At 42.2% G+C, this 27181-nt stretch overlaps 2 protein-coding genes and 1 long non-coding RNA gene across 3 annotated transcripts in view; all 3 read left to right on the top strand.

Moving 5' to 3' along the window:
* Window positions 1-3886: 3886 nt before the first annotated feature.
* The window catches only part of LOC109471643, an 88980-nt gene continuing 65685 nt past the window's right edge, over window positions 3887-27181 (top strand). Inside the window, exons 1-6 of the mRNA XM_019770982.1 lie at window positions 3887-3895; window positions 4338-4433; window positions 4823-4954; window positions 5385-5525; window positions 6091-6220; window positions 6878-7053. Of these exons, the coding sequence (XP_019626541.1) occupies window positions 3887-3895; window positions 4338-4433; window positions 4823-4954; window positions 5385-5525; window positions 6091-6220; window positions 6878-7053 (684 nt within the window). The remainder of the gene's footprint in view (window positions 3896-4337; window positions 4434-4822; window positions 4955-5384; window positions 5526-6090; window positions 6221-6877; window positions 7054-27181) is intronic.
* On the top strand, window positions 15643-16901 carry LOC109471648. Its single transcript, XR_002140314.1, has 3 exons — window positions 15643-15833; window positions 16173-16360; window positions 16819-16901. It is a non-coding gene; the product is annotated as an uncharacterized LOC109471648 (long non-coding RNA).
* The window catches only part of LOC109471647, a 41520-nt gene continuing 32641 nt past the window's right edge, over window positions 18303-27181 (top strand). The window contains 1 exon segment of the mRNA XM_019770987.1: window positions 18303-18373. The gene's annotated coding sequence lies outside the window, so the exon portion shown is untranslated.

Raw genomic sequence — 27181 nt, forward strand, 5'->3', positions numbered from 1 at the left:
TTATAAACGGTAGAAACGGAGTTTTCTGCACTGTATTGAGAGACAACTTTGTGGGTGACAATTACCTAAAATTTCAGAAAAAAATCTTTAGAAACAAAAAAGATATTACAGAATATATAGTGCTGGGGTCCGCGCGGACCCCAGGTGTACTGTTTAGGGTTAACATGTGAACAATCAACGAGAAAATGACAGATCTGTATCTCGGCAAGACAGAAAATAGTTTCTGGTTCGGTCATCCAAGATGGAGGCGCTTCGTTTAGTCGGTTTCGTTTTCTAGATGACTTTTATCATGTCATCGATAATGTACTGTAAATTGTAATATTGAGTTACACTAAAACCACTTCAGAATCTGTGGCAGCGTTTCATTCAAAACAGTGTCACGAGAAACACAGGCCCCCACTCCACTTGAATTTCAGCACATAAACATTAAGATTTGCGTGTACCGCTTATAACACACACATTCATACACACACACACGGTACTGTCTCACCTTCCTCCGCGCGACACACCGCCCAAACCGCCGCCAGCACAGCCAGCCAGGCCCCGGTACACCCGCACACAGACCCCGTTATCCTCTTCATCCCACACGGGCCCACTCAAGTCGCTCTCTCGGTCTCCGAACGCACCCGGCCCCGTCAACTACCCACACACGGCCCGCTAACCGGCCGGCTGGCACGATTCCAAACCGCAGATTCCACGCGCGGGGCTGCCGAATCAAATCTTCGCTCCCGAAAAAAAGCCGCGAGTTTCCCTCAGAAGCGGGAAAAGTGTCGTCAGCAAACGGATCGCAATGCCGCCCTGCCAAGGTCTTCTCAATCTCAGGCTCGAGTATTCTGAAGACACCTTCTATTTCAAAGGCCGGAACGCTGCCAACACGACTTCTCAACTTGCGCAGAAAACTTTGCTGAAAAGAATCCAGTCCTTTCGTAAAGCTGCTGAAGGCTTATAATTACAAAGAGTCCTGTTCACAACAAAAACCTGCTGCAAACTCAGCTGCAAACTCAGCAATCACGTCACACAGATCTCGGAAACTTGTCTTCAAAACAGAGATTAGGCGATCTCAGTACTAGTGTCCTGACGTCACTTGGAATAGTCCATTTTTGTACAGGGGATATATGGCACAATTGTTTATCATAGCTTTCTTGTATATCAAGTTTAGCTGGCTTATTTTACAGAATTTCTTCATTTATATGTATTAAACTCCATCCAATAAACGTTAGATATCATGCAGCCAAATAAGGAACAAGAAACAAACGACGGTCTTAAGAACGTTTCGTAGTATTTAGCATAATTATGCATTACTCACAGACCTACAATGCCTCGCAAGGAGGTAGACAACACCGGTTAGGGTGAAGCATCCTATAGCTTTAGCTTGGTGTGTCAAGAAATAATGAAGAACATCCTAATGTTACAGGGGAAAACTGTTGAATTAAAATAAAATAGCTTTAGCAATCGACGTATGTTGCTGAAATACGACGTGAATAAACCAACAACGTACTTTGTAGGTTCTTGAAATACTGCTGAAATACGATGTAGTTACAACGCATTTATGTTGCTCTAAGATATACACAAGTTTAACATTCATCTAAGATATACACGATAAATAAGGGTAACATTCATCTAAGATATACACAATATATAAGGATAAGAGTCATCTAAAATATACACGATATATTATATAAGGTTAAAAATCATCTAAGTTATACAAGTTCCACACTTACCACAGCCAGTATACCGGCAAAACGTCCTGAGGTCATTCACCCCGGTACTACAGAATACTAGTACGTCATAGCGTGCGCTATGAATCATGGGAATCCTATCAAACCCGTCAACTACCCTTCTCACCTGCGGACGTGACGTACCAGCTCTGTCTTCAAGACGCCGTGAGAACTCACCTGTACGTCTTGTGACGTCAGAACCTAGAGGCTTCAGTTCCTGGAGAGTCCGAGAATCTTACAGAGATCTTAAAGACCGGGAAAAAAGGTTATCAATCTCTCACAAGACACATCTGGAAAAACTCAGGTAAACCCGGAAGTAACGGGTGCATCATACCATAGCAGGGCCTGAAGTACAAAAACTAAACAAACTTTTACCACAGCCCTTTAGCACACAGATAAACTGTTCATGTTGACTTAATTAGAAAGTATTGACGCCATGTCTGTATGGCTTTGAAATTATCGCTCCTTTGTTGGTACAGTTTGATCTACAGTGTTCAGAAACGCTGAATGTTTTGAATTTAGAGACCATTAATGTAAATCAGGTATGTCCTGAGCGCGCTGTACACGATGCTCGGTCTGTTCCACTACCAAAATATTGCATAGGGAAAGAAATGATATATCTTTGGTCTGTGTTTGCGCCACAGGAAAGCACTAGATCCATCTAGTCTTAGTTACGACAGGTGTCACTAGGCAGGTAGTGTGTGTATCTATCTGTAGGGTCCAGACCAGGCATGGACGGAAGAGAACAGGAGACAATGGAGGAAGACAAGGAGTCCGGGTCAGAGGAGTCCGGGTCTGAAGAGTCGAGTTGGAAGAAAAAGAAGGACGACGAGAAGGTAGAGTAAAGAAAACATTAGACAAAGAGAAGTGATGTTATACACAGACAAGCCCCACAGTGCATATGATGGTGTATATCTATAACAGGACTTTTTCTCTAGCCTGATGTAGATGGTCCGCCCACCGTAAGGTAACCTCCTTGCGACAGGACAGCTCGGTAGTCTTTTATTACATTTATCTGTACATACTTTGAATGTTTTTTTCATATGTGTTTTTGCCATATTATGTGTCTGTATACTAAGGGCCGTTAAGTCTGAAATAAACAACTCCATAATATGTCCAACATATGTGAGCTATGTACAAATAGAGGAGATAAATGATATGTCTTTTCATAACTTTACACTGAGAGACATGAAAGGAAGTGAAATATCAGTATGACGGATAAATGAAGGGATAGGTGTTGAATCTTCTCACATGCCGAGTGTTGTTCTGATTGGCTGAGTGTTGACAGTTGTTTTTCCTGTTCCTGTCTGCCGCCGCTATAGGCGCTGCGGAAGGCTGCAGAGGAAGGAGACACGGACAGAGTGAAGCAGCTGTTAGCGGGGGGAGTCAACCCCAATGCTGCTGATGGCAATTCGGTTTGTTGCTATGTCTTTCGTCAATTTGCTTATATATGATGATGAAACATTTAAGGCTGTGCAATGAAAATCAAGAAGCATGAGGGACAAACCGCTTATAAAAGACATAGATGGAAAGGGCAAGGCCGCACTGGTAACGACTTCCAACTTTTTGGCAAATCAGTACTTGGAGTTTTCCTTAGTTGTACCAGTAGCTTAAGGAGCTCCAATTTTACCTCTATTAGTTTACTTCAGCCCGCCATGTTGTGTTTTACAGCAACGGACTCCTCTTCACCGGGCAGCCCTGTATGGTCACCGTGAAACTGTATCAGTTTTACTGACAGCTGGTGCAGATGTGAACGCACGGGACGATGGGGTAGGTAGACTGACTATTGTGACACAGAAACATTTTTTTGTCTCTTATAGGTTTTGACATCTATGTTCAGTTGTATAGCAGTTTACTTGCTCAATTCCGTTAGAATTGTCAAAAAAATAACTGCACATTTGTCCGACCTGTTGTCATGCTAAAGGCCATATGATCTATTTTACAGCAAGCCTCTCCCCTGCACCAGGCAGCCTGGAATGGCCACCATGAAACTGTGTCGGTTTTACTGACAGCTGGTGCAGATGTGAACGCACGGAACGAGCGGGTAGGTCGACTGATCGCTGTGATACAAGAAATATTTCTGTATCATCTTGTAAGATTTGACATTCATCTTCTCATCTTCTTACTTAGCGGTTTATTTGCTGTCTACAATTTAACTTGTTGCCAACATGAAGCTGGTACGGATTGGAACGCATGGGGCTATACAGCATATTATCAACTGTCGGAATATATCAAACATTTTTTGGTGCCATAATGTATCGGTTGAACATACATTTTCATGCATATGGTGCCCTGTATATGTAAAATTTGGGGCTATTTTCGTGCAGTGCATCACACCGCAGCGGAACGCAACGAATGCGGAAGTAACTACGCCATCGCATGGCAAAAAAGGCCAGGGGTCGATGACCTGATTAAGACATCCACACGAAATTGAAAAATATTGTGCAAAAAAATGTCAGCAGGATTTAATGTACAGTGATACCGTTATTGTCCATTATTAGAAACAACCAGTATGAATGGCAAAGGTAGGGAATGGTTTCAAGCCAGCTTGGAGTCAGTAAGTGATTTGCTATTTGATTATACTAAGGATGAAAAATTGCACTGTCAATGCCCCAACAGGAAAACATCCCCCTCCATGAAGCAGCTACGTATGGCCACCCCAAGTGTGCGGAAATACTGCTGCAGCACGGGGCTGATACCGGTCTCAGGAACGAGGTCAGTCGGTTCTTCGGCTTCTCTGGTAAATAACCAATAACCAATCCAGAAATACAATATTGTCTTTACTTCTTTTGGAATAAAAGTAAGACGTTTTTAAAAATGATACGATGATTCATTTAGATACATACATTACTGTCCGAGGCAATGAGGAAGCTGTTTTTTGAATAAACACAGAAATCACGATGTGTTCAGTGATTTTCTTGCATCGTATCACATAAACATAAACCTATTTCTTTCTTGACATGCGCTTTGCTGCTGTACCTACTGTATACTGTGTACTGTATATGTTTTGGATGCTTAATACACATTGTCTACTCATTCAGTTGTGTTTATTTCCAATATTTCAACATTCATGAGCATATAATTGACAGCATGTTTATTCCCAGGTTGGTGAAACGGCGGAGGACATCGCTGCAGATGAGGACATCAGTAACGCTGATCCGGGTGACGAAGATGAGGAAGAACAAATCACTCGTGGTAGAAAGGAAATACTGAAGCTTCTCCAACAACAAAATTATGTGAGTCGCTTCAAAACTTGCGTGATGTAAAATCATAAAGCATGTAAAGAATATGATTAAGATGACTGTAAATTTCTTGTGAAACATTTCGGTTCACAAACAACTGCTGATAATATTAAATTATTATCAAACTACAAGTTGAAGATGATATAAAGTTTTTTTTTAGTTTCCCTGGTACGCATGGTAGTATTTGAATTGTTTTATTCTGCTTGGCCGGCTGGGGAGATATGCATTATGACTATCATCAGAAATGCGTACAACCATTTAGCTACGAGCGCAGTTGGAAGGCATGTGATCTATCTATAGAGACATGTACATGTATAATATACATGTCCAATTTCAGCCTACTTCAATGATCAGAAGTGTGTCAGAAAGAATCTTTGTAGAACCGCCTTCATACCAAACAAACTTTCACTTGTTTGCGTTACAGGGTGTCTCCACACGTAAGAAGGAATACGATCCTGTACTCGTCCGGTTCTATGAAGAAAGAGGAATGAACGAGGCGAGGAAGGATCACCCGTTGATACAAGAAGCAGCTAAGGAGAGCGGGAAAACAGTTGACCAAGTCATGGTATTTCCAAACATATTACACGTCTTACACCCCTATTGACAAGATAGCTTTCTAAGGTCGACTACTATATAGTCGATATTAATTATGGGTGGTTAATAAAATTGTTGTACATTTCCATAACTCCTCTTCCCCAATCCCCATCTACTAACGGTGGCAATATCCAACAGGATATCTTACATCTAGTCCAACCCCTTTTTCTGTAGCACCCCCCCCCTTACAAACCGTCTATCCTCAGTCCCATACCGGGTCTGACAGTATCTTAGGTCAGGTTCCAGTGTCGAGAATAGGAGGGGTCATCCTCTGATTTGGTTGTATCGAGTTATCACCAGGTCTGGTCAAACATGTCAAATATTATTTTCATTGATGTGATAGTGCCTGTTCCGCCATACCTGGACTTAAACTTTGACAACTATACCGTGTCTCATAGAGAAATTTATAGACAACAAAAAATGCAGCGACTTTCGTAAGGTAGTCATCTACATGTAGACATGCAGACAGATACGTTGGTACAACAAAATTGACCTACGTACAAGACAATAGATGAATCAATTTATTGTCCTTTCAGAACTTCATCGGTAACTACCGTAAGAGTAAAGGCGGCAGTAAGAGGAGACCGCCGCCAGACACGATGGAGAGGAAGAGAAGGATCACGGGATATCACGAGTACTACAGGGAACAGCTGCCAAGGAAAAGGGGTGAGTTGAAACGGCAGTTATAATTGTTTACGAACATGTTTAACTATGACAATTATAGCAAGATTCAGTCGATGATTCTATTATCATTTCGAAGTTGTAGCTTTAGTTGTAGTAAATAGAAAGGTAACATTTGTAAAGGCAAATAGATAAAGTTTACCTTCACATGGTCTCTCTCTCTCTACATATAATGCATATGTATATATAATGACCATCCTCTCCAATCCTGCTACAAAATGTAACCGAACACCACATGGTGTCTGCTACAGCACTAGTTACCATGGTGACAGACGTTTGTTTCATGTCATTGACCTTATGTGTTTGGAGAAGAAAAAGAAATAGAGCAAAAACAATGTTTTCCTCCTGCGAAGGTAAACATAATAATGCTTCATGTGTCACTATTATATCAACGAGGTTCAGATAATCATTTCATTCTCCTCTCGAATGTTTGCCAAGTTCACTCCAACGTATTTCACATATTTAACTTACTATATATTTTGTTACCATAGCATACTGTATCGTACAGTCATTTTAGATACGGCGTTAGTATCGCGTACGAAAAGTATTCAAAACATCAACTTTATGGACATCCACTGAAGTACCGTGTATTGTACTACATAAACGGTATCTAACACTTTGTCATCTTGCACTTTCCTTCAGCCAACCGAGGATTCTCCCTTGCCGGTGCCAATAAGGAAATCGGCGAGAGCTGGAAGAACCTGACTGACGAGGAAAAGGAGGGATACAACAAAGCAGCAGAGAGGAGAAGGGGCAAAGAGACGAAAGTCAAAACTTCGTCAGAAGTGGGGAAAAAGCTGAAACAGCTCGAAAAACTGGTGGGTGTAAGAATGCAAACATGTTCCTGGACACTTGAAGGATTGTTTAAGAGTAATCATTCAAAAGAAGGAATACTATGTAAAATACCATAAACATCCTTTGACTCAAATTGACAGATATTTACGATCCATTCCATTGCATCGACCTGATCGAGGCCCCTCTACAGATATTTATAATGTTGGTTCCACCTAGTAAATGCAGTATTTGTTGATATCAGTAACTTCTCAACATATGTACATGGAAAATGGATTCAAAATATCTACAGAATGATGCAGTTAATAACTACTTGATGTTTGGACAATATAGAAGAATTGCGTCCAAGAACGATCATTTCAAAAGTAACACATAGCATATAAATGCAATTGGAGCATTGTTTTTACTTTTAGTCCGAGGAGCTTGACGAACTTGGTGTGGAGGCATTGATGGTAACTCTCTACAATGGAAGGATTCGAGCGTTCGGGTCCCAGAAGGATCTGATCAAGGACGAGAAGTTCGGGGGGTACATCGAGAATCAGCTGAAAGCAGCAGAACATCAGCGAAAAGCAGAACAATGTGAGCCAGCCATCGTCTACATTGGTCATGAAACATTTCTGCTAAAGTGGCAAAAATACAAGTACAATCTATCTATGATCTTACTATAACTAGTTGGCTCAGTGGGTTGTCTTTAGCAAACTATATACATATAGTGTTAGAGGTGTCATTTGGTAAACATTGCTATCTTAATATACATTTATCCGTACAGGTTTAACAATGGACAGACGCCGAAAGAATTCGGGCAGAGAGGGCAGCACAGGAACGACTGGAGAGAGCCATGACGTAACCGGAAGGCCCGGGAGCAGCACCAGTTCAGTCAGGAAGAGAAGAAAGAAGAACAAAGAGTCACAGCAGGGCAAACAGCAAAATTCCAGTTCTACTACCTCTTTACCGTCGGTATCTTCAACACAACAAGGTAAGCACTCCATTTAGTTACATACAAAGTACCAAATTGGCAGAGCTTCAATCTGTATATCTATGGTATTGTTCATAGGAATTCCTCAACACAATTTCTATACACCAATCATTAACAGTCTGCTATCTGCTAGATACGAATCTTGCCTAGTATGTAGTTATAGTTGTGTATTGCTTCATTTCGCCCGCTTGGTGTCGTGGTGTAATTTGTACTTATCACAGCCCCCAACATGCTTAATGCCATACTTACATAAAATGAAGCAGTTGGACGTTTCCAATTTTGGTCCTTTTTTAAATATCAATTTGGACTTTACCATGATAAATATTCACTGAAGGAGGGCATAACTTATCTTGAACAAGGATATGAATATAACTACGTGTGTACGTATGTAATAAAATTGATGGATTCCTTTCCCAGTTGAAGTCACTTGCAAAAATGTATTTTTGTTTCTCCAGAGTCAGCAGTCACAACAGAAGGACTTCTACCCAGAATAACAGACATACCACAAAACACAGTGACTCCTGTACATGTGGTATCACCACACAGAGCAACATCTACCCCTGCACAACCAAACACAGGGAATCTTGAACTTCTGGCACAGCAGTCAGCAACACTTCTAGATCCACTCAACTCTTTCCCTGCATCACCACACAACACAGGGACTCCTGTACAGCTAGGACCACAAACAACTCCAACAGAATCACAAACAATTCATCAGATGCCCCCAGGTATTCGCTGTTTGCCCATAGGTACTGTTGAGATTCTGTCACCGCAAACAACTCAAACAGCATTTGCTGTTCGTCAAGTGCCCACAGGTGTGGACAATTACTTTCGACATCAAGACAGAACAGCATGGCAATCACGGAGCCTACCTGCTGCCCTGCCAACATCTTTAACGCAAGGTTGGTACCTGTAGTTAGTTTGGAACATCCATACCTTTGTCAGAAGCTGTTTGACAGACTTTGCCAATATTTTCTTTGTCTCTGCCTTCCTACAACAATTCTATACATATGGCTCTATATGGCTCTACATACACTGATTGTTGATACTGGCTTGTACAAGAGGCGTGTTAAGTTTATTTGATATTTACCTTGCAACCTATTGTTTCACATTCCCATGTATTAGGACCTATTTCATTCAATATTTGAAGTGAACCAGCATTGGTCTATGAAATTTTTAAGTCAGTCTTTGGGATGTTCGTAAATCCACTATTAAACTATTCCCTGTTAGGAACACCAGCCATGACAACAGGACTCCCACACACGGCACCACAGATCCCCACAGCAGCGAGCTTAGGGACTTCTGTGCCTTCCCAGGTGACTCCAACGTTTCGTCAGGCACCTGCAGGAGTCGGGACCACAAGCGAACCGTTTCCTCCCAGTCCGTTAGTATTTGCAATGCCTCATCATCGCTAGATACAAGCAGATATCTCAATACATGAACAGGCCATTATGGAAGTTGTTGTTCAGTAAATATGTTGTAATATGCTCTGTCATATAAATTACATGTACATAATGTATTAAAAGCATGAATCAAAGTTGGTATCTAGATAAGGCATTATGAGAGTTCTCAAAAGTGGCATCTTCTATTAAGACGACAGCATCCAGGTGCAGTACACCGGTACCTGACCTCTTTGTTTACTACCTGTGTGACCTCGGGCACCTGCCTCTGACGTCACTGGTCGCTAGGATACCAGGTCAGGGTGGGGGCACGTCGTACGTGTCAATAGAAAGTGAAAGAGTTTCTGTCGCATTTTGGGAATATCCTGCCCCAAAATGGGACTTTTTATACGCGATAAACTATTGACAATGTGGCAGAAGTGTTGAAGAAGCCGACTGTTGGAACAGGGTACAGTGGAGAGTGTTTGATTCACTGTGGACAAGTTTTGTTCAACACCCTGCCTCGGAAGAGAACCATTCAAGCGGCCATGTTGGTATGGACAGAAGTACGCTGGATATATTATATTGGTGAACATGAACGACATAACTATGGCTAAACAGACTATTTAGGACTTAAAGCTCAGTTTGGGAATGATAAGGATGCTCTCTTTTATGGATCTGCAGATTGCATAGAAAATAGGTGAGCTGTATAACCATAGCGTTGCACTTATGTTTGTAATGTAATGAAAGTTATCCATGTGAAGTAACGTTAGCTGCTTCCAGTAAAAACAAAGAAGATCGGGACTTATCATCTGTTCTTCTGTGTTTTAGATTTGTAACGAGTAATCAACACCAGGTTCTAACCATGTAGGTTTTAACTTTTGTAAAGGACCAAATGTTGATTTACAGTAATATTTTGATATTCTTTTGCCTATTGTACAATAGTTTGATCTACAATAAACTACATGTAGATGGCTATGCAATGTATTTGTGTACTCCAATATTTTCATAATTTCATGGTAAATTAAATGGACATAGCTTTACCTTTTTTACATATACATGTAAACAATGTTGATAAGGCTAATTAGGTATTTCTTCAGAAACTGAAATCTACAAATGCTGTAATGTGCCCAAAAATGACCTGACAGCATTTCATTGTTGAACTGCAATGACAGCCATGCTCTTGAACGTAATACATGCATATCTGTGAATCTTAATCAAAGACATCAACGTCCTATTTGCTATTTTATGTTATGGCATTCTGGAACTTTATAAACCACTATAAAGAGTGCTACAACCATGATAGTAATACAATGCAAGCAGCCTATAATTACATGTCATTTAAGAAAGCAGGTGCAATGGTGTCGTACATGTTGTATTCTGTTCAGGTAAGTGATCATATGAAATCCCGTTAGACATGGCAGCAGCAGTAGTTCTTGTTGATTGTCATACGTTGTTATTATGGTTGCCCCCCCCCCCTCGATGCTGCTGTGTGCCTATAATATCACGTTGTTCTGTCCGTGGTGACGTGATAGTTCTCTACAACACAGGCCACATAGATCTTCAGTCCTGTGTCATTGGTACCAGCCTGGTCATCACGTCTACCCTTCGCCACAGACTCTGAAGTATTCAAGATAAAAACACGAGTTAGTAGCAGTATTACCCTGTACCGTTAAGAGTTACACTTGAAATGGCTTCAAACCATCTGTGTAATGCTTTTGAATTTCATGTCATCAAACAGAAGCTCAAGTGCATGCTAGAAATATTATATATTTAGCCTGTGTCAAAACAAAATGAGTACCTTTGTCGCCTGTTACATGGTAGGTCCGGTTGACACAACCCCAATAGATTGTACGTCCACCATTACTATGCTCGGGTCCGTCCACTTGTGTGGGAGGGGGTTGAGATTCGTCCTCTGAAATAGAATTCGGTGACATGTAATTGATGGCTTATAACTTCGACATAAACATCGGTGTACGAGCAAGACAACATGCATTGTTCATTGTTGACATCCTGACCTCTCTAGAATGAAATCTTACGTTTCCCACTGACTCACCTGACTGGTAACTCTACCTGCTGCCTATTGTGCGGCACAAAGGTCTTTATTTACGCAGTAAAGCATTCAGTACGGCTACAGGTTATTCTCGTACAACAGTCAGCCGCGGAAGCTATGGCTTGTACCAAGCTTGTCCTCAACTTTTCTCTCTTTCCGCTTGTAAACCTATTTCAGCTTTGGTCGTTTTATATCAGAGTTACACGTTTAAATACACAATAGTTTGACGTAGTTTGTTAAGGCACTAAATGTTGTGGCAATTACTTGTTTGTTACACGAATACACAGTAAGCACTCAGCCATTCAGACTCAAATGAAACATGCCTTATTGAGTATTTACGTACAACAGACAGCCATGGAGGCAATGGCTTGTACTTAGCGCGACCAACCTGATGTCAGACTAGCTTTTCTCCCGTTCCGTTTTATGGTCATCGTTGGTCAATTTAATATCAGAGTTACACATACAGAGAGTAATTTTACGGATTTTGTTAAGTAAAACATTGTGGCCATTACTTATTCCTGACACAAATGAACAGTGAACACACGACTTAAGACGACCTCTTCAAAACTTAAAATCGCGCACTAAACTGAATTCAATGGCTTCATACGTCTTCTTCAAGATATAATCATATCTACATGTTACTATGTATTTTAATGTGAGCAACGTCTATATGACATGTTAACATTGACCGGTTAACATGTGATAGTTGAAAATGCTTCTGCTCTTCCGGTATTATCGATGAAACTTTGAAAAAATGAGTCGCATGACAAAAACATTTCAGGCAGCAATGTTCAGTTGGAGGATCGTGTCACAAAGACTCCAGTTTGTAATAATCACATCAAGTAAATGGTCCTTGGAATCCTTACGACGGGTAGTGAAATTCTACTACTGCCCCCGGGATTGCAACTCGAAGAAAAGGTTCCTATACATGTAGACATGTGCATAGAAAAAAAACTTACCTATCTTAGGCTTGGTGTTCAGCCTCTTGTAGTTTTTATAAATGTCCCAGAGTTGTATTCCGAGTCGAATGATTCGCAAAAAACTCATGCTGTAGCTTACTACCGTACCCGTTCCCTGCCTCAATAAATATCAAAGTACTAGTTGTAGTGTGACTAGTATTGTCGGAAGGTGATCGGAGTAACTTTTGTCAGGCAACACGAGTGTTATACAAAGTGGGCGGAGTTAGGGGAGTCTATCATGCAGGGGTACATGCAATCACATTGTTGTGGTTCCAGGCATTTGGAAAAGGCTTTCAAATACATTTGTCATAAAAAAATTATAAAAACAATCTTCAAACTGAAATTGATAAACAAATCATAATATGCGTCACAGGATTAAGTCATTTATATTCATTCAACAAACTTTTAGCCACCCTTCCTGAAGAAAGTGGTACGACCGTACGATCAATAGGTCATTAGAACAGGGGGAAGTCCCTTGAAGTACAAACCCAACCCTCCAGGCATGGCTGTTGTACATGAGCTCCAGCCCAAAGCATAACTCTTGTACACAACTATACAGGCTCAAAACTAAGCGCGGTGCAAAGATCATGTTTACACTGTGGCTAAGTAAGGTTTCACTGCTATGCTGTGAGGTATAATAGCATGATGTCATCACTGTTGTTTGCCCAATGCCAAGTATGAGAAGTGCAAGACGTGGTGTTTGGGGCTGGATAGAAGTATGCGGACAGAAATGGTTGACCTCTATTGCCTAATAGGTGGCACAATAGCGCTAGTGGGTACAGACTTCAGGTACATGGCACGTATAGAAATACTGGACGGAAACATCAGATTGTCTTTGACCAGTTATCATTCCAACAAAATGTCCTTTGAAATATCTGCAAAGAAATGGTTTGGTTTGAAATAATACGTTAAACTTTGCTTCCCCTTTGCTGAGACTAATTTAGGCTGAAAAAAAAACAGCAATATTATTAGAATTTTTTACTGTTCCAATTGGTCATGAGATTTTTATCGCACTTGAGAATCTTACATATTCGGACAAAACATGACATACCATCATTGAACCTAGTCGGAACAAGCAGGTGAGAGTCTCTGCTTGTACAAAAGAAATCCTACCGGTATTGATGTTGTACAAATGTCAGCCGGCTCATGACGTACCTATTGTACACATCGAGCATTGTACGGAGTGGAGACACAGTACGCAGGTTATGTTTACACACACTCGGTTGCAAAGAACACCTCAACTTCATGGTGCAAACACAACCCTCTCAGCATGGATGCTGTAAATGATTCCTAGTCTCTAAACGTAACAAATCGTAACAAAATGCACACAAAGAACCGGAGAGCAGACACAGCAATAAGGTTATGTTTTCATCGATGTACAAGAAGTCACAACTAGTTTTTTTTTTAATTGGTCAATATTTTTGTATCTGTATAGCCTTTCGGCATCTGTATAGCCGGTACAACCGCCCTTTGGCGTATAACACCAGCTCCTGTATTTGTATAGCGGATATAACCGCCCTTCGGCGTAACACACCAGCTTCTGTATCGGTATAGCCGGTATAACGGCCGGCCGGCATAACACCAGCTTCGCAGGCACACGGCGTTAGTCATACGATGGGGTTTGGTCTACTATTTCCTTACAAGATTGTGCGACAAACACAAAATGCTGAACGGTTCACAGCGCCACGCTACAAAACGTCAAGTCACAGGGGAAGTCCCTGCATGTACAAACCCAACCCTCCCAGTATGACTGTTGTACATCATTCCTAGGCTCAAAACGTATCTCTTGTACACAACTCCGCAGGATTGAGAGTAGACGGTGAAGAGTTGTTAACGCTGTTCAAAGGAAGGGTTCACCGTTTAGCCGAGCAGTATGATAGCATGATGTCATCACTGTTGTTTGCCCAATGTTAGGTAAGAGATCGCCCACGTGCATGGCGTGGTATTTGGGGCTACTGATGTCAACTCTACCTGTCTGGTAATACACAAATCAAACTATAAATCCTCTATAACTTGCCATCCTTTATTTCAGGTTCAAGTTTATTTATTTTACCAGGGCATATCTCAGATCCGTTGATCTGATTTTCAGGTATCCCTGGGCACACATTAAAAATTACATTCATAAAAAAATTACACATTGTCAAGTTGAAAACAACAATATACAAATAACGTAACATTTACATGTACAAAACAGTTATAGTATACATTAGGCACATTTAGTTCATTCATTTGCCAGGTTCAGTCCTAAAGTCTGCAGTCCTCTACAGCCTATAACTTCATAGCTCACAAAAACACCAGGTCCAGGTAAGAGTGCGGTCGCGCAACGCTGTCTACTGACACTTGTGTCTCCCCTAAAACAACATGGAAGACGGAGAAGAAGCCTACGGCCTGTGTGTACAATTTCTACTCACTGGTTTCAGGAAATAAAGGAGCACAAAAACGATGATTCCACCATCGTAGATAAAGCGTTGCTAAAGACTGCAAACAAATGCTTCAAGTATGATAGAGAATCTCACATAAACGCAGACTACACTATAAGGAGTACATTTTGTTCTTCAGTTTCTCTTACTGAAACGTCTCGCCACAGAGTCGCGGTTTGCACCAGGGCAGAGGAAGAAAGGAACCGGAGGAACCGACGTGTTCAAGGTCAACTATAGCCAGGAGCGGAAATAAACTAGAGTTGAAGAAATTATAGGAGCGTTCTGTAGTATTTGGCAAGATTATGCATTGCCAAAAGGTCTACCATACCTCGCAAGGTGATAGACGACAGCAGTGGCCGGACATGTATGTATGTATCTCGGGTGTTTTGGCGGAGAAAGCTGCAGCATCCATCCTGTAGCTTTAGCTTGGTGTTGCAAAAAAATAATAACGACCATCCGAATGTTAAAGAGAAAAACTGCGAAAATATTTGCAATTGCTAATTAATCATTCACGTAATGCTGTATAAGCTAGACTGAGATAATATGACGGAAGTTGTACGAAAATTAAAAAATAATGTAAAAGTCTTGTTTGAGATCAATACATAGAGATAAACAATTAAATTAGTCCTAACTAAAAAAAATGTTAGGACTAATTCAATGTGTGAGTTCTGGGCCTATGTATCACGTTAGGTTAACAATCATCTAAGATATACATGTCCCACACTAACCACAGCCAGTATACCGGCAAATCGTCCTGAGGTCATTCACCCCGTTACTACGGAGTGCGTCATCGCGCGCGCTATGAATCATGGGAGACCTACCGAAGTTTATTTGACCTTCTCACCTGCGGACGTAACGGACCAGCTCTGTCTTCAAGACGCCGTGAGAACTCACCTGTACGTCTTGTGACGTCAGAACTAACAGCCTTTGGTTCCTGGAGAGTCAAAGAGCCCTGCAGAGACCTTAAAGACTGGGAAAAGGTCGTCAGACTCTCCCAAGACACTTCTGGAAAAGTCCAGGTAAACCCGGAAGTAACAGGTGTATAACGGTGCACCTGCCAGATGTTGAACCGCCTGAAAGTACAAAAACTAAAGAAACTTTTACCACAGTCCTTTAGCACACAGATAAACTGTTCATGTTGAATGAATTAGAAAGTTTTTGACGCTTTGTTTGTATGGCTTTGAAATTATCGCTCCTTTGTTTGTACAGTTTCATTTACAGTGTTCGGAAACGCTTTATAATTTGTAAATCAGGTATGTCGTGAGTGAACTGTACATGATGCAATGTCTGTTCCACTGCCATAATATTGTATATAGGGAGAGAAATGATATATCTGTGGGTCTGTTTTTGCGCTACAGGAAGGCACTAGATCCATCTAGTCTTACTTACGACAGTGTCACTAGGCAGGTGGTGTGTATCTATCTGTAGGGTCAGACCAGGCATGGACGGGAGAGAACAGGAGACAATGGAGGAAGACGAGGAGTCCGGGTCAGAGGATTCCGGGTCTGAAGAGTCGAGTTGGGAGGACGAGGATGAAGACGAGAAGGTAGTAAAGAAAACATTATTTAAGATAGAAGTGATGTCACATACAGACAAGCCCCACAGTGCATATAGTGGAGTATATCTATAACAGGCCTTTTCCTCTAGCCTGATGTAGATGTAAGGTGGCTTCCTTGCGGCAGGACAGCTCGGTAGTCTTTTTTTACATTTATCTGTACATACTTTGATGTAAGTTTTCATGAGTTTGTGCCATGTTATGTGTCTGTATACTATGGGCCGTTGAGTCATAAAATAAACAATAAACATATGTGAGCTATGCACAAATAGAGGAGATAAATGATATATATTTTCATATCTTTACACTGAGAGACATGAAAGGAAGTGAAATATCAGTATGACGGATAAATGAAGGGATAGGTGTTATTCTTCTCACATGCCGAGTGTTGTTCTGATTGACTGAGTGTTGACAGTTGTTTCTCCTGTTCCTGTCTGCCGCCGCTATAGGCGCTGTGGAAGGCTGCAGAGGAAGGAGACACGGACAGAGTGAAGCAGCTGTTAGCGGGGGGAGTCAACCCTAATGCTGCTGGTCTTTGGGTTTGTTGCTATGTCTTTCGTTATTTTGCTTATATATGGTGATGAAAAATTTAATGATGTGCAATGAAAATCAAGAGGCAGGAGGGGCAAAACGCTTATAAAAGACACAGATGGGAAGGGCAATGCCGCACTGGTCGCTGCACCTGTCTTCAGCTTTCAGCTTGTCTGTAACATATCCGTAACATTTTACAAAACAAAGCAATATTTGGAAATTTCCACATTTGTGCCAGTAGCTTCAGCAGCTCCAACTTTACTTCTACTAGTTTACTTCTTACTACTTACTACTAGTTCCCGCCATGATGTGTTTTACAGCAACGGACTCCACTGCACGTGGCAGCCCAGAATGGTCACTATGAAACTGCATCAGCTTTGCTAGCAGCTAGTGCAGATGTGAACGCACGGGACGTTGATGTAGGTAGACTAACTATTGTGATACAAGAAATATTTCAGTACCATTTTGTAAGATTTGACATTCATTTTTACATAACGGTTGATGTGCTGACTACCTTTAGAGCTGCCACCGACATGAACATTTGTCCGTCCTGTTGTCGTGCTAAAGGCCATTTAATGTCAGCTGTATAGCGGTTTACTTGCTGAACTCCGTTAGAATTGTCAACAAAATAACTGCACATTCGTCCGACCTGTTGTCATGCTATAGACCATCTGATGTATTTTACAGGAAGACGCTCCCCTGCACTGGGCAGCCTGGAATGGCCACCATGAAACTGTGTCAGTTTTACTGACAGCTGGTGCAGATGTGAACGCACGGGACGATAGGGTAGGTAGACTAATTGCCGAGAAACAAGAAATATTTCTGTATCATCTTGTAAGATTTGACATCATCTTCTCTTCTTCTTACTTAGTGGTTTACTTGCTGACTACAATTTAAACTGTTGCCAACATGACGCTGGTACGGATTGGAAGGCATGGGGCTATACAGCATATAATTAACTGTCGGAATACATTATACATTTTTCGGTGTCATAAAGCATGGATTGCGCAGACATTATTATGCATATGGTGCCCTGTATATGTACAATTTGGGGTTATTGTCGTTCAACGCTTCACACCGCAGCGAAACGCAACGAATTCGGAAGTAACTACGCCATCGCATGGCAAAAAAGGCCAGGGGTCGATGACCTGATTAAGACACGAAATTGAAAAATATTCTGTAAAAAATGTCAGCAGGATCTACGTTGCATTGTTACCGTGATTGTCCATTTTTAGAAACAACCAGTATGAATGGCAAAGGTAGGGAATGGTTTCAAGCGAGCTTGGAGTCAGCAAGTGATGTAAATATATACATTCATAAGGGGTTGCTATTTGATTATTCTAAGGATGAAAAATTGCACTGTCAATGCCCCAACAGGAAGACACACCCCTCCATAACGCAGCTAGATGGGGCCTCCCCAAGTGTGCGGAAATACTGCTGCAGTACGGGGCTGATGCCGGTCTCAGGAACAAGGTCAGTCGGTTCTTCGGCTTCTCTGGTAAATAACTGACCACCAATCCAGAAATGCAATATTGGCTTTACTTCTTTTGGGAGAAAAATTGATAAAAAATGATGACCCACATCATCATGATGAAATTTACTGTCCGAGGCAAGGAGGAAGCTGTTGTTGGGATAAACACACAAATCACGATGTGTTCTGATATTCCTGCATCGTATCACATAAACACCTACAAACCTATTTCTTTCTAGACATGGGCTTTGCTGTTGTACCTACGGTATACTGTGTACTATATATGTTTTAGATGCATAATATATATTGTCTACTCATTCAGTCGTGTTTTTTTTTTCAAAAATTTTTAACATTCATAAGGCTATAATTCACTGCGTATTCATTCCCAGTTTGGTGAAACGGCGGAGGACATCGCTGCAGATGAGGACACACGTGACGCTTATCCGGACGACGAAGATGATGAAGAACGAATCACTCGTGGTAGAAAGGAAATATTGAAGCTTCTCCGACAAGAGAATAATGTGAGTCACTTCAAAACTTACGTGATACAAAATCATAAAGCATTATATCTAAAGAATATGATTGAGATGACTGTAAATTCCTTGTCAAACACTTCGGTTTACAAACAACTGCTGATAACATTATTTACTACAAGTTGAAGAAGATATAAAGCTGTTTTCTTTAGTTCCCCTGGAACGCATGCTAGCTAGTATTTGAATGATTTTATTACAATCATAAGAATTGCGTAGAAACATTTAGCTACAAGCGCAGTTGGAAGGCATGTGATCTATCTATAGAAACATGTATGTATAATTATACATGTCCAATTTTAGCCTACTGCAATGACTAGAAGTGTTTAAGAAAGAAATGTAGAACCGCCCTCATACCAAACAAAACTTACTTTCACGTGTGCATGTTTACAGGAAGTCTCCACGCGTAAGAAAGGCTACGATCCTGTACTCGTCCGGTTCTATGAAGAAAGAGGAATGACTGAGGCGAAGAAGGATTGTCCGTTGATGCAAGAAGCAGCTAAGGAGAGCGGGAAAACAGTTGACCAAGTCATGGTATTACCAAACATATTACACGTCTTACATTCCTATTGACAAGATAGCTTTCTAATGTCGACTACTATAGTCGATATTAGTCATTATCATCGGTGGTTAATAAAAAAATGTTGTACATAACTCCTCTTCCCCAATCCCCATTTACTATTGGTGGCAATATCAAACAGGATATCTTATATTTAGTCCAACCCCATAGTCTAGAGCATTTTCCTTTTCACAAACCGTCTATCCTTAGTCCCAGACCAGGTCTGACAGTATCTTAGGTCAGGTTCCAGTCTCGAGAATAGGAGGGGACATCCTCTGATTTGGTTGTATCGAGTTATCACCAGGTCTGGTCAAACATGTCAAATATGATTTTCAGTGATGTGATAGTGCCTGTTCCGCCATACCTGGACTTAAACTTTGACAAGTATACTGTGTTTCATAGAGATATCTATAGACAACAAAAAATACAGCGACTTTCGTAAGGTAGTCATCTACATGTAGACATACAGACAGATACGTGGGTACAACAATATTGACCTACGTACAAGACAATAGATGAATCAAATTATTGTCCTTCCAGAACTTCATCGGTAACTACCGTAAGAGTAAAGGCGGCAGTAAGAGGAGACCGCCGCCAGACACGATGGAGAGGAAGAGGAGGATCACGGGATATCACGAGTACTACAGGGAACAGCTACCAAGGAAAAGGGGTGAGTTGAAACGGCAGCTATAATTGTTTACGAACATGTTTAACTATGACAATTATAGCAAGATTCAGTCGATCATTTTATTATCATTTCGAATGCTTTAGTTGTAGTAAATAGAAAGGTAACATTTGTAAATGCAAATAGATAAAGTCTACCTTCACATGGTTTCTCTCTCTCTATATATATAATGCACATGTGTATATAATGACCAGCCTCTTCAATCTTGCTACAAAATGTAACCGAACACCACATGGTGACGGACTGGTGGAACGGTTCAACCGAACCATGGGAGCGATTCTTCGTTCCTATGTTTCCTCCCATCAGCGGGACTGGGACGCATACCTCCCGGGTGTGCAACTTGCATACAATACTAGCAAGCATGCCACTACAGGCTTCTCGCCGTTTTTCCTTTTACACGGGAGGGAAGCCAGACTCCCCATACAGTTGATTGTAGGCGACCCCTCCCCATCTGTAGACATCCCCGAGTTTGTAACCGGGCTGAGCGCTACCCTCCCCAAAATATTTCTTCTCGTACAATCAAACACTCGGCAAGGGCAGGCAAGGCAAAAAGACCTGTTTGATAAGAAGCTCCATGGCAACCCCTACGATGTGGGGATGAGGTACTGGTTTTAAATTAAGGCGTTGGGAAGGGTTAGCCGCAACTAGCCCGGAAGTATAACGGGCCATATACCGTGTTGCAAAGAGTAGGCGACTCGGCCTACAAAATCCAGAATAACAGGGGACGACGGGACGAGAAAGTCGTCCACTTCGAGAACTTAATCCCGTTTCGTCCACAGCAACAGGACCCCGACTACGTGGGAGAGAGAGCTCCCCGACCTCGATGCCGCCAGCGTCCCCAGAGAAGGTCGCCGGACCCTTCCCCTGACAGGGACACCCAACCCCCGGGGCACAGCCCCCCTTCTTCTTTATCTGTTTCAGGTCCGGTCCCCGCCCCTCGGAGGGCGACACCACCAGCAGTTCCGGTCCGTGCCCCCAGACGTACCAACCACGACGGGAGCAGTGCCACTCACCCGAAGGTGCCGGTTCCCGCCCCCCGGAGTGCGACACCGTTAGCAGCCCCTGTCCGTGCCCCGAGAAGAACCTGCCATGACGGGAGCAGTGCCACTCACCCAAAAGTGCCGGTTCCCGCCCCCCGGAGTGCGCCAACAGTAACAGTTCCTGGCAATCCCACGGACAATTGTGAAATCGCCAGAGCTACTTGTACGCGCCAAGACGGGAGCAGTGCCACTCACCCAAAAGTGCCGGTTCCCGCCCCCCGGAGTGCGCCAACAGTAACAGTTCCTGGCAATCCCACGGACAATTGTGAAACCGCCAGAGCTACTTGTACGCGCCAAGACGGGAGCAGTGCCACTCACCCAAAAGTGCCGGTTCCCGCCCCCCGGCGGGCGACACCGTCAGCAGTTCCTGTCCGCGACCCTGGCAATCCCACGGACACTTGTGAAATCGCCAGAGGTACCTGTACGCGCCATGCTGACGACAATCGCGCCACCCGCCCCACCCGGCGTACTCGTCCACCTGACTACTTGAGAGACTTTGTGTGTGAGACTGACACCTCAAGTGAGGACGAACTCTAAACACATAGACAATTCGACTTTAAGTATATATGATATCGTATGCTTCTTAAGAGGGCGACCATTTAGGGTGCGTGGTAATGTATATATATATATATTTTTTTTTCTTTTCTGTACTACCTCGGGCAGTGGGTAGACTTGTACGCCCCCGTCTGTCAGGGTTGGTCGGTTTCCGGTGGATGTGTTGGTTTTGACTGGCCCTTGAGCTTTTGGCCCTGATGTGCGACCACCCATCCCATCACCGAAACACCTCGTTAGGAATTGCCGGTTTCTTCCCAGTTTTGATTAGGACGTTAATTACGCCATCTAACTTGGCACTTCACGAAAATTTTGTGCTTTTTTTTTCTGTTTCTCTTGGCGCCGGTTTCGCGCCTTTATAATTTGAAACCTGGCGACATTCCAGGTCGTCTTCTTCATCTTTGTTTGTCTGTTTTGTTTAGGCGTCGGGTTCACGCCATTATAATTAGAACCCCGGCGGCACTCCAGGTCGTCTAAATTGTTAGTCCTTTTACTTTTCAGGCGTAGGTTTCGCGCCATTATAATCCGAAACCCGACGACAATCCCTGTCGTCTTTACTGTTTATCTCGGTGCCGGTTCCGCACCTTTATGACCAGGAACCCGGCGACTTATATCATTGTATACAGTCGTCTTCAGATTGGGTTTTCTGTTTCGGTTTAGTGCACCTTGTCACCCTTGTCCCTGCCGTTTTTGCGTTGTCTCCCCTCCCGTGGAACGCGGGCCCACTGGTTGTCTGCGCTGGCACGTGTCAATTACGGTCCATCCACCTCTGTCCTAGGGCCGGAGTTCTCCTCCTATGCCACGCCCACTTTCCGCCTCAACAAGGGGAACAGGTCTCTCAGGGAACCCTCGGGGTGGGTAGGAAAGATTTTCCGTCCCTCCTTTCCCCCCGTTGAAACTTTCCTCTGCCTTAAATACGTACAAAAATGACCCCTATCACAGATTTTGCGGTAGGACAGTTGGTAAGAACACGTTGAAGTATGGTACCTGACGCTATCAGACCTCCGACGCGTCCCCTTCCACCTGTAGGCGAATTGACGACGCCGCACCGAGGTGCCAGCGGTACACAGGGTGACCGTGGTTGTCGCCACTCATTGCACTACACGTTCAAAATCCCGCATTGTTGTTTGTATTTTGAGTTCGAATTTTGAGCTGTTTCTGAGTTGAAATTCCCTTTGGGGTCCAGGTCCCCTGAAACAAAACCGTAGGGAACCAAAGTTGAGAATGCACAAAGTTGAGAGCGTTTTGTTTTATTTGCTATGTAGTTTTCGGCGTACTTTCAAAACTGTGCTGAATGTCTTTATTTTATCTAGTATGTGAGTTTTGTGATGAGGGGGGATCTATGGCAAATAATTCCGGCGAAAAAGTAAAGGGGTCTGTCATTCTCTCTCGTCACTTGGTGCTGGGCTTTGCCCTGATTTTCGGCCGCGTTTCAAGTCCCCTGTCTGCCTGCCCGTCTTCTGTACACGCCCTGAAAGGTCACCGTCAGTAATAACATTTTCCTAGTTAAGTTGAACTTATGTGCTATGTAAGTTAATCAACGTGATTTACGTTGCGAACACATTATTGTGCGTTCATTTTTTTAAATATGTTCCTTCCGACTGTGTTTGATCGTACTGAGTTTCCTGGGTTTAAACTCGTACGCTGAGCTTGATGTTTTTTTCTTTTCACTTGTAGACTGAGTTTGATGTTTTTTTTAACTTGTAGACTGCGTTTAATAATAGATTTTTTTTTAACTTGTAGACTGAGTTTAATGTCTTTGTGTACACCTGGAACTTCTTAAAATAGGAAGCGATTGCATATGACGTATTGATGCGCTCGCCCGATCATGACGATGTTGTTATGATGTATTGCTATACCTGATTGTTGATTGTTAGGTTGTGTTAATTGCGCTCATTCTAGATGTATGATGTCTTGCCTTGCCACAGTAGCCAACTTCTGGTCCTACTTTTTTTTTCATTCTTGTTATTATTGTTATAATGTTATGTACCAATGTTGTCGCTTTACCATATAGTTTTTCTTACTTTGTTTGATGTTTCTTGATGCGAGGACGCATCATTGCCTTGTGGGGGGGGGGGGATGGTGTAGCAAATGAAACTCCCCCTTCCCTGCGTCAGCAAAATATGACGTCACACATAGAAGTTCCCCAGTGCTGAGTTGGCAAAACATTACGTCATTCAGTTACGCCCTGTCCACGTGGAAGCGAATCAAAAACCCAAATCATCCTTTTCGGCGTTATCTATGTAATACTTCTTGACTTAAGACGAACTCCGAGACCGCGTGGTCAGTCGAGAGAACCGAGAGGAATCCCGAGGTCGACCACTGCGGTCCGGAGCCGAGCTACTTCCACGTGGGCGGCGTGCCAGCCATCTTCATATACTTTGTAACTCTGTAAATGTAGTTAAGTCTAAAAGGTCTCAGTTGCCATCCCGGTAACGATCAGTATCGCGGCAAGCAACTGTTGCCGGTAAGTAAGTGCTTAAATTGTATTCCCCCTTTACCTTTCTGGACCAATCGCTAAATTGTCCCCTCCTGGCTGAATGTGTATCTCCCCTATTTTGTATAAGTGGTATCTGGTATGACTTTGTATTATGCTATATGTGTCGTGTGCGACTGGAACGAATAAAGTAGACTAAAGCGAGTCCATCGTTCTCCGGTGCCTTTCCGTTGGTGAAGTTACTATAGCATAAGCCCAAATCTAGACCCGCTAGACCTACATGTGACAGCTACAGCACTAGTTACCATGGTGACAGACGTCTGTTTCATGTCATTGACCTTATGTATTTGGAGAAGAAAAGGACGAAACAGAGCATAAGCAATATGTGATACCTCTTGCGAAGGTAAACATAACAAGAATTCCGAGATTTCATACCTCCATGAAATACGGGCTTAATATGAAAATGTAGATTTCTTCTTTAATTATGCAAATTACCTCTGCATTAACATGATATATGCATCATGATGCATATTAACTTTTGATTAAGTTACAGATGTCCCAAGTATGACATTCCCATCATTCACCATTAAGAAATCATAGAATTTTTGCATAAATTATGCAAATTAGGTCATCATTTGCATAATTAGTATCTGTTGATGTTCTGCCTGCCATAGGTTAGATACATTACATGTATGAAAGTAGTATAATGTAAAACACTGTTATTATAGAATTTCCTCATTAATTATGCAAATAAAGTCCTCATTTGCATTATTTGCATTTAATCATGTACATTTCTCTCTCAGCTACCTACACACCAAAAATTATGAAAATATGTTGTTCCTATCTGGACTTATTGGCTTTTAAACATTTCGCCAGAAAGTGCCCTGCAGTTCCAGAACAAGCTGCTAGGGGGACCAAACTCACACCACTTATTCCTGGCAGGAAAAGCAATCTGTCACCAAAACATCAAGACCATAGCATGTTCAGGACAAAAGATACAAAAACCGGAAGTTCTGCTGCAGTACCAAGGTCATCCACCAGGAGGCCCATATTTGACCTTGACGTTCGTCTTCCTAAGACTTACCAACATACCAAATATCATCATAATCCATAAAGGCGTTCTGAAGTTATGCTGACCACAAAGTTGCGGAAACACACACAGACACACACACAGACATACATACATACATACATACATACATACATACATACATACAGACAGACACACCAAAAACAATACCTCCATTTTTCATGGAGGTAATAATGAATGAATGAATGAAGACCTTTATTGTACATTTTGCCCCACTGGGCTAAAGACAGGTCACATATTGACAAAGTACAACATCAATAATGCTTCCTGTATCACTATTATGTCAATGAAGTTCACATAATCATTTCATTCTCTTTTCAAATGTTTGCCAAGTTTACCCCAACCCATAGCATGCTGTAGGTACATTTTAGATACGGCGTAAGTATCACTTACGAAAAGTATTCGAAACATCAAGTTTATGGACATCCACTGAAGTACCGTGTATTGTACGTAAACTGTATCTAACACTTTGTCGTCTTGCATGTTGCTTCAGCCAACCGAGGATTCTCCCTTGCCGGCGCCAATAAGGAAATCGGCGAGAGCTGGAAGACCCTGACTGACAAGGAAAAGGATGGATACAACAAAGCAGCAGAGAGGAGAAGGGGCAAAGAGACGAAAGTCAAAACTTCGTCAGAGGTGGCGAAAAAGCTGAAACAGCTCGAAAAACTGGTGGGTGTAATAATACGAACATGTTCCTGGACCCTTAAAGGATTGTTTAATAGTAATCATTCAAAAGAAGTATATAAAATACAATAAACATCCTTTGAGTCAAATTGACAGATATTTACGATCCATTCCTTTGCATGCGCATCGACCTGATGGAGTCCCCTTATTTGAATCAGAAATATGTATTTGTATGTAGGTTCCACCCAGTAAACGCAGTTTTTGTTGATATCAGTAACTTCTCAACATATGTACATGGAAAATGGATTAATGTCTACAGAATGATGTAGTTTACTAGAATTTACTAGATGTTTGAACAAGAAAGAAGAATTGCGTCCAAGCACGATAATTTCGAACGCAGCACATAGCATATAAAATGTAATTGGAGCATTGTTGTTACTTTTAGTCCGAGGAGCTTGACGAAATTGGTGTGGAGGCTTTGATGGTAACTCTCTACAATGGAAGGATTCGAGCGTTCGGGTCCCAGAAGGATCTGATCAAGGACGAGAAGTTCGGAGGGTACATCGAGAATCAGCTGAAAGCAGCAGAACACCAGCGGAAAGCAGCACAATGTGAGCAATGGTATATTTACACACAATAGAACTTGAAATGCCTTACGTTAGGCCTGCACACATTAAAACCATTTCATTAATGTGTTAAAACGTATAAATACAACAATCTAGCAGGTAATCATAGTAGATGGACAACGCCTGTACATGTCATGTTTCATTAAGTAGATCAACCAGGAAAGGCAGTGTAGTCTTGCGATACCTCTCAGTTCTACGTATACATTTGAATTGTGTTACATTATTTTTTTTAATGTAAGATTCCTCTCATGCAGGCTTACACGGGCAGCCATGTCGAAAAAGTTGTAGAATTCAGTTCTATTGCTATCTTGATATACATCTACATGTATCTGTACAGGCTTAACAATAGACAGATGCCGAAAGAATTCGGACAGAGAGGGCACCACAGGAACGACTGGAGAGAGCCATGACGTAACCGGAAGGCCCGGGAGCAGCACCAGTTCAGTCAGGAAGAGGAGGAAGAAGAACAAAGAGGCACAGCAGGGTAACCAGCAAAATTCCAGTTCTGATGCCTCTTTACCGTCGGCATCTTCAACACAAGGTAAGCGGTACATTTTGTTACATACAAAGTAACAAATTGGCACAGAGCTTCTGCACATCTATGGTATTGTGCACAGGAATTCCCCAACATAATTTCTATACACCAATCATTAACATATCTGCTAGA

Source organism: Branchiostoma belcheri, unplaced genomic scaffold, assembly GCF_001625305.1.
Source record: "Branchiostoma belcheri isolate BF01 breed outbred unplaced genomic scaffold, Haploidv18h27 scaffold251, whole genome shotgun sequence".
NCBI lineage: Eukaryota > Metazoa > Chordata > Leptocardii > Amphioxiformes > Branchiostomatidae > Branchiostoma > Branchiostoma belcheri.